General features: G+C 39.4%; 1 protein-coding gene across 1 annotated transcript; it reads left to right on the forward strand.

Moving 5' to 3' along the window:
• Positions 1-986: 986 nt before the first annotated feature.
• LOC148663688 (uncharacterized) lies at positions 987-5,635 on the forward strand. The gene is made up of 2 exons (XM_088631390.1): positions 987-1,459; positions 4,155-5,635. Exons 1-2 carry the CDS (start codon positions 1,090-1,092, stop codon positions 5,234-5,236), a joined length of 1,452 nt encoding a protein of 483 aa, XP_088487516.1. The 5' UTR covers positions 987-1,089; the 3' UTR covers positions 5,237-5,635.
• Positions 5,636-8,742: the final 3,107 nt, after the last annotated feature.

Consider the following 8,742-nt stretch of genomic DNA (forward strand, 5'->3'; position numbering starts at 1 on the left):
AAAAGAACAAAAGACGGGAGTGGAGAGGAGACGAGCAGGAGAGAAAGAGCATCAGCACTCAGGTGGTGTGAAGTCAATGAGACGGAGCTGGAGAGCTGTCCTCACACTGGCAATACCAGCTAACAGCTCTGACCTCTCAGTCACTCTGCTCCTCTGGACAACTGAGACAATGACAGTTTACAACTGCTCTTTCTGTCAGAATGCTGCTGGTTTGTCAGAGAGCTGCAAAATGTTAAATGTTGACAAAAAATGCTTCATTCAAATCACAGTCTTTTAGGGACTTTTTTTTTCTTATTCCATCAACATTGCAGTCTTTTTCTGAAAAATGAAACAAAGGATTACTATAAATTATAGAAATCATAAATTATAATAAAACCAACCTTTATTATGAATACAGATATAAAACTATCTATTGTAATCAGAAATATAATTTGTCTAACTAATTAAATGCCATAAAGCCCATAGAACTAATGGATGCACAGAACATGTAGTATGGTGTACTTAGATTATCAGAAGGTTTTTGACCTACTTTCCATTTAACATTTTCTGTTTAAAAAAATATTTTCAATACCTGATCTCTTGGATGTCTTGGAGATATCAAACCAATTGGCAACAGGAATTGTTCACATTACCGTCTATTAGCAGACATTGTTTAGATATGAATCCATTACATTAAAAGTTTGATCCCTTTATTTCAATACACGTTTAAGTGCTGTTATTTATTTCAATACAGGCGAAGGATCTGGAAATATATGAAAATAGAACATATATATATATTTGTACGTGTGTATATATATATGTGTATATTGTATGTACATATATTTGTAAACTATGCTACATTTTTTTTCATTGTATATTCAACAAGATACAACATACTGAAAGTCCTTCACGTGAAGTGCATAGCAACAATCACTAAGGAAGTGCGTCATGTGGCAGGATGTAGGAGGAGTGATCGCTCAGTTCCTGTTCCTGCTTCAAGTGTGAGTTCAAACTCTTGCAATCATATAGACCCGTAGGTGCGTAGGAGTGTTTGTCATTTCAGTATCAGCACAGCACTCTCTCTGTATTTGTGATCAACTTTGGTTAAATATGACAATTTTACTGTTCAATCTGGAAACTGAGCTTCACTCTTTCATGGAGATTTTGCTCAAATCGATCGTGTATGAAGTTTCACGAGTGTTTCGAAGCAGGATTTCTGACTCTGAGGAGATTGAAAACAAACTCCGCAGCATCTCCAAGATACTGGTAAGACGGGCCGTGTTTAAAATCACACAGTGTGTGGAGGACAGTGTCGGGAGTGAAATGGCGCAGCTGAAGAAGGAAAACGAGAGCCTGAAGTGGAGATTGCAGCTGTGCGAGAAGGATTCGGGAGCAGGAGGAGATCAGGGTACCCAGACGCTTCCCTGTGAAGTCCCTGCAGGAATAAAAGAAGAAATGGACACGAAACTGCAGCTCTCAGGTCAGTGAGGTGACTTGTATGTAGTCAGGGTGTGTGTGAGTTTAAAAACAGTGTCTTTAACTTCCTCACTGGTGAGAGTATAGTGGAGAGAGGCAGAGTGAAGTGGTAAAGACTTGTGTGATGTAACAACGGGATTCTTAACTGGAAACTGAACTGTTTTGTCTGGTTACAGTGTTTCACTGAATCAGATAATAATACAATGTAATTAAGAAAGAAGACTTATGTGTATATATATATTGTTTTTACGTTTTATTGATTTATATTATTATATGTATACTAATGATTGTGTATACAAAATAATTTTAATTGGTTTAAGTATTGCAGTCCTCCAGGGCCTGTGTCTGTATTAACTAATCTCAATGCAGTCTTAATGTACTGTAGTGTCCAGTCAGTGTGTGTAATTAACCTCCCTTTCTCTCAGTGCAGTGTTAATGTACTGGAGTGTCCAGTCAGTGTGTTTGGATCAACCCCTCATTTTCTTTCAGTGCACTGTTAGTGTAAATGTAATGTACTTGTGATATTATTACAGTAGACTTACTTTTTCACGGTAGTTAGGTTTGTAACATAGCTTGTATATCTAAAATCGCCTATAATCAGAACACCCCTTTATACCCACTTATTCCCCTCTGCTTAAACAACCCAAATCGATTGGGAGTCTACTAGTACATGCATGTATGTAGTTTAAAGTATAATAAAAACAGTGATACAGCTTAACTTCTCTTGACTTGCCTTTCCTCTTTGTACTTGTCATATCGATGGTGATGCTGCATGATAACTAGTGACTAGTTCCCAAATAAGGAACTCAGCTGCGTGTATAAGAGTTGAATTTTTTATGTTTCCCACATTCTTTACATTTTTATTTACAGTATTTGAATTTTTTTGTTCACCACTAAATGGCTATACATGAATTTGTGTAAAAATGTTACGTAAAGTACTTGTCTGCTGTAGTTTTAATCCCTTTTCACGTTATCTGTGTTAAAAGAGATTAAATGTGTTTGAATCTTTGATGTATATCAAGTTTGGAAAATTAGTTTTTAAAACTTAAATTACATAATAATAATAATAATTGCTTACACTTATATAGCGCTTTTCTGGACACTCCACTCAAAGCGCTTTACAGGTAATGGGGACTCCCCTCCACCACCACCAATGTGCAGCATCCACCTGGATGATGCGACGGCAGCCATAGTGCGCCAGAACGCTCACCACACATTAGCTATCAGTGGGGAGGAGAGCAGAGTAATGTAGCCAATTCATAGAGGGGGATTATTAGGAGGCCATGATTAGTAAGGGCCAATTGGAAATTTGTTCAGGACACCGGGGTTACACCCCTACTCTTTTCGAGAAGCGCCCTGGGATTTTTAATGACCACAGAGAGTCAGGACCTCGGTTTTACGTCTCATCCGAAGGACGGCGCCTGTTTACAGTATAGTGTCCCCGTCACTATACTGGGGCATTAGGACCCACATGGACCGCAGGGTGGGCGCCCCCCGCTGGCCCCACTAACATGCTACTAAATAATATCTTTGCTATCTCAAGTTTAAAATGTAAGCTACTTTTTGCGTGGATAGTACTTCCTTTTGAGCGCTACTCTAAGCTCGTATTAAAGTTCAGGGCTAAATACTAGATCACATGGCCTCAGCTGTCATTATTATGCTGATTATACTCAAATATACATCCATACCAAACCTGACGCTAATGTGGCTGTCTCTTTTCTATCTAATTACATCTCTGACATAAAAACTAGGATGACTCAAAATTTCCTTTATCTTAACTGTGACAAGACTGAAGTCATGCTTATTGGAACCCCCCCCCCCCCCCATCAACTTTGTAAAGCCAATCCTGTAACCCTATCTGTAGATGGTTCTGTACTTGAGCTTCAGTCTAAATTGGAAAAACTTGGGGATGATATTTGACTCAGGCTTGACATTTGACCAACGTGTGCAACATATTGTCAAAACTTCTTTCTTTCGCCTCAAAAATATTGCTCAACTACACCCTATATTATCGTTAACTGTGGCTGAAAAGTTTTTTCTTCTTCCAAATCGACCACTATAACGCTCTGCTCTCTGGGGTTTCTAAATCCACATTGAACAAACTATGTCCAAAATTCGGCAGCCAGAATCCTGACCAGGTCTAGTACAAGTGTTCACATTACTCCTATCCTGGAGTCCTTGCACTGGCTTCCTGTCAAGTTTCGTGTCAACTTAAAATTCCTCCTGCTCACCTATAAGTCTCTGCTTGGCTTGGCACCTCAGTACCTGTCTGAGTTATTATCGCTCTACTCCCCACCTCGCAACCTTCTCTCTTCTGTTTCTGGTCTCCTATCTGTCCCCCGGTCTGTCTACACTCTATGAATGAAAGGCCCTTCTGTTATGCCCTAAACTCTGGAACTCTATCCCCAGGGATATCAGAGAGTCACCTTCTCTAAACTCCTTTAAATCCAGACTCAAAACTTTCTTCTTTAGAAGAGCCTTTATTTACCTGTTCTTTACCCATCTGCTCCTACTGTATTTTGTACCACAATCTGCTGTCTCCTAAAACAGTGTATTCTCATCATGCTTATATTGTGTTTTTTGTTGTTGTTGTTGTTGGCATTATGTAAAGCACTTTGAGAAGATTTTTATTATTATTATTATTATTATTATTATTATTATTATTATAAAGGTCTTGTTTTCTTGTCCTGTGTTTACAGGCTCAGAGGCCAGTGCTCTCCCTGATGCTGGGGAAAGGGCTCCTCTTGAACAGCAGCACAGTGAGGAGGAGTGGGGCTCCAATCTGATGCAGGAAACAGAGCTCACTGTTGCAGAAGGGAAAGAGACACTCAGTGAGCAGCACACAGAGGGCAGACAGAGTGTCGAAGATCTGGACTCTGTGCCCATGATGAAGATAGAACCTGAGCGTGAGACACCTGGACTCTTAATATTTACGGAGAAGATTAATCATCTGGATGCCAAGAATATTGCAGAACATTGTAATGAACTTTACTGCATCACTGTACATGAACTCAAAGAAGAACTGAGTGAGTTTAATGTTAAAGAGCAGGACATGGAGCCCCAGTTGATTCACACTGCTGACCAGCACACTGAAGGACACAATGGAGAAAACAAATCTCAGTTTCAGGACACAGAGCAAGACCATTCCATGGAGCATTTGCAGAATAAGAGACCACAGCATGATCAGAGGATGAGGAAGAATCACTCAAGGCTTTCCTCAGATGGAGTGGACAAACTGCCGTTATGGCACAGGGAGGAGCAGCGTTTCTGTCAGTCTAGCAAATCAAAACCCGACCAGCACCTTCAAACAGGAGAGAGACCTTTCAGCTGCAGTCAGTGTGGGAAGAGTTTTAGTCACTCATGCGTCTTAAAAAGACACCAGCGCATTCACACAGGAGAGAGACCATTCAGCTGCAGTCAGTGTGGGAAGAGTTTTAGTCATTTGCACCTCTTAAAACGACATCAGCACATTCACACAGGAGAGAGACCATTCAGCTGCAGTCACTGTGGGAAGAGTTTTAGTCAGTCAGGTACCTTAAAAACCCACCAGCGCATTCACACAGGAGAGAGACCATTCAGCTGCAGTCAGTGTGGTAGGAGTTTTAGTCAGTCAGGTCACTTAAAAACGCATCAGCATATTCATGCAGGAGAGAGACCATTCAGCTGCAGTCAGTGTGGTAGGAGTTTTAGTCAGTCAGGTCACTTAAAAACACACCAGCATATTCACACAGGAGAGAGACCATTCAGCTGCAGTCAGAGTGGGAAGAGTTTTAATGACTGAATCACCTGAAGAGCTCACCAGCGCATAAAATAAGATCACTTTATTGGCCGTATACAATTTCGTGTATTAGGTATTTGTCTTTTCACAACATGCTCACCATGAGGCCTGCAGATAGGGAGAGAAGCTTGGTGTCAGAGCACAGGATCAGCTCTTTGTACAGCATGCCTGGAGCTATCAGGATTAAGGGCTTTGTTCAGGGGTCCAATAGAGTAATATTTCCCTGTCAATTGAGGAATTTGAAATGGCAATCTTCCACCCACAGACATAGATCCTTAACCACAGAGCCACCAGACTACCCTTAATTTCACAGGAGAGATACCTTTCAGCTGCAGTCAGTGTGGAAAGGGTTTTAGTGATTCAAATACCTTAAAAGCCAACCAGCATACTCACACAGGAGACCTTTAGAATCTACCAATGCAGTCACACAGGAGCGAGTTAGTTCAGCTACAGTTAGTATGGGAAGTGTTTTATCCAGTCAGGCGACTTAAAAACACACCAATTTAGTCACCAGTTTTCCACTGAAATCTCTATTCGTTGAAGTAGGTAGCTGCGTTAGTATGTGACATTCGTTAAAGCTTCCACAGCCGACACATTGTGTTTTCTTTCTTCACTTTTCAGCATAGAATAAGCCTTTACTTGTTCCTAAAATGTCTATTTGTTATAGTCTCTTTGTAGTCACCCACTTTTGATTTAGTCTAGTCAACTAAATTTTGACTGTTATTACCCTTACTTATGGGTGATTAGAACAGAATTAGTTTTAATCATGCCATTTACTTTTTTGTGTATAATAAAATGTATAAAGTTTTTAGTTTTATTCAGTTTTAAAATGAATTAAGTCTAAATTGATTTCTTTATTTCTGTTTGGTCTTGGAATGTTAAGTTTAGTCCTGTTTAATTTCCAATTAAGACTGTTCTCATTGGATAGGCTTGTAATTGTGTAACATCTTTTAACTTACATTTTACATTTTGAGCAAGAAATTTGTATAAAACAGATTAGGTTCCTTAACTGTAACTCTTAAGAAAAAAAGTCCCACATCTGATTAAAATCTACCAAAAAGCTCAAAGTCTTTGTTGCACAATCTACATTTTATTTACCCCCAGAGAGAATACATATCAAATACAAGAAATATGTATGCAATAAAGGATAAATAATGAGGAAACAGAGATATTATATGAATCTCTCTTAATAAGAAAATCTATTTTGGCACCATTACTAATCCATATTTTTATGTTTTTTAACAGTTTTTTTCAATGCATTTTTTTTTTAAACCAGACAGGACCCGCAATATATATACACTTTAACAGCCACATAAACTAAATGCAATTAAACATTATTAAACATTATTTTCTGATGACCTCGTATGAATATGATTTGCAGTTCCTGCATAGCCAGACGTTTTGGTCATCCCTACCTTAGTGAGCATCTTTGCTTTTCTCTCAAATACAACATTCACTCCACAAAGAAGATAGATTATAAAACTTCACACATTTTCCAAAGCTTTTAATAGTGGTGTCACCCTGGAGGCATGGATTTGATTCTCACCCATGATAAAGAGCTTGGTTCTTCTAGTATGGTGCAAATGAGAATGGCACTACAATATACTATATACTATATACACTACTATATAGGTAATGCATTGACATATGCACTTACACACAAAATGTCCCATTCCTATCCTGTATGCTTAATAGGAGTGAAGGGATTCCTGGTTTCTCGTACAAATATATCTTGACCACCACAGAACAGATACCCATGTAGCTGATTCAAGATTCAACGCCTCACATCTTCGGCACATTCTTTGCTCTCTGGAGGTTGTTATGATCAATAATGAACTTGTTTAGGGGAAAAAATAATCAAATACATTGGTAGATGTTCTAAAAGCATTTAGGAGTTTTTGAAATAGCCATCAGAAAATGACAGAAATGGAAAATTATGTACGCTTTCTCACACTGCATGAAAGATTGAAATCTGATGGGAGAAAAGCTACCAGTCTCGTTGTCGGGAAATGGAACCCCGGTCTCCCATGAGATATATGGGGATGGTCACAACTATATGAACAAGGGGTGCTTGCTGCTAGGAGCCATTTCCTCTTATGGCTATTATTATTTTTTCATGTTTCAGCTTTTATTTTCGTTTTTTCCAGATTAGCACAAGAAAAGAGGTTTCCATCCATGCCTTTCTCACTCCTCCTCTTCCATTGTCACAGCTTCTCCTCGTGCACTACCAACACCTATGGAGATGGTTCTTTCAGTTTTACTAATTAGGTTTTCAAAGGCTGGAAGTTAGAAGACCGGAGGTTGTGAGGTGGGGAGTAGGGCAATAATAGCTCAAACTGGTACTGAGGTGCCAAGCCATGCAGAGCCTTATAGCTGAGCATGAGGATTTTGAAGTCAACATGAAGCAAGAGCAAGGACTACAGGACAGGAGTAATGCAATTACTTGCTTGACCAGGTCTAGTGCTAATTCCTCCCTTGTGGCCTCGGGTTCATTTTCGATTGTTGACTCTGAAGAAGTCCTCTATTTGACTTGATCAAAGTCGATCGCTAGAGGATTTCGAAAGGTTGAATCAAAATTACACAGGATGCTGGGGGGACTTGAACCCACAATTTGTAAATTGTAGAAACATTTTATCATTCCATACTTTCCTCTGCAGTCTGGCCACTTCCACTTCAACTACATCCGGAAACGGAGATTGTTTTGAAAACACGAGAGTAAAGGGACACTGCACGTCTGGAGAACATCACGTCTGAGTTTAAGGACAGTAACATCAGAGATTGGAAGTTTTTTATTATAGGATCAAGAAAGTCTGAATACCTTTGCAAGAAGTATTTCAGAATCTCAGTCAAATCCAGTATGATTGCTGCACAGATCTGCATTCTACAATTAGAATACTGTTTATCTGTTGAATCAAACACGCCGCATAAAGCATTTCTAAAACAGGAGAGATCGTTTTGGAATGCATCTTCCTGTAAAAAAAAAAGGTGTGAAAGCCTGCTCCACAGAAGAACTATATCCAGAGGTGCCAAAGAAGTCAAGGTTTCACCACGCGAAAGAAAGCATCTCAGAAAACAAAGTTGCAGTCGCTTCCACGCATCATAACACCACTAGGTCAGACAACAAGAGTTGAAGAGGTGCTGTCGAGAGTAACGCGGCCGAGCGCTTTAAGGAGCTGGATTAAAGCTCCAAGTTCTTTGGGGGCATCTGTTGGAATCACACAGCTGCTGCTTATCTACTTGTTAAGAATCACTTCTTTTGTTGTTGCTGTCTCCAGGCGATGTAAATCAGATTCAGAAAAAAATAATTTGAACAACAATAATAATCACATTTGAGCGTGTTTTACTCCTCTTCTTCATGCAATTTGTACTCAAAGGTTTATAGTTTTTTTGTTCTGAATTTGAACATTTTAGCCTTGATTGGAAGTTGTTTACTTTAAGGTGTGGTGGCCAAGTGGTAAGGTGTTGGGCTCGTAAACTGAAGTTCATAGATTCAATCCCTGTCCGTGCCT

This window comes from Lepisosteus platostomus, chromosome 5 (assembly GCF_059453375.1).
Source record: "Lepisosteus platostomus isolate fLepPlt1 chromosome 5, fLepPlt1.hap1, whole genome shotgun sequence".
Classification (NCBI taxonomy): Eukaryota; Metazoa; Chordata; class Actinopteri; order Semionotiformes; family Lepisosteidae; genus Lepisosteus; species Lepisosteus platostomus.

Bases quoted from the DNA above. Each gene is read 5' to 3' on its own strand.
- LOC148663688 (XM_088631390.1), top strand. From the start codon at position 1,090: ATGACAATTTTACTGTTCAATCTGGAAACTGAGCTTCACTCTTTCATG. The intron at 1,460-4,154 runs GTCAGTGAGGTG...CTGTGTTTACAG, and splicing joins CACGAAACTGCAGCTCTCAG to GCTCAGAGGCCAGTGCTCTC.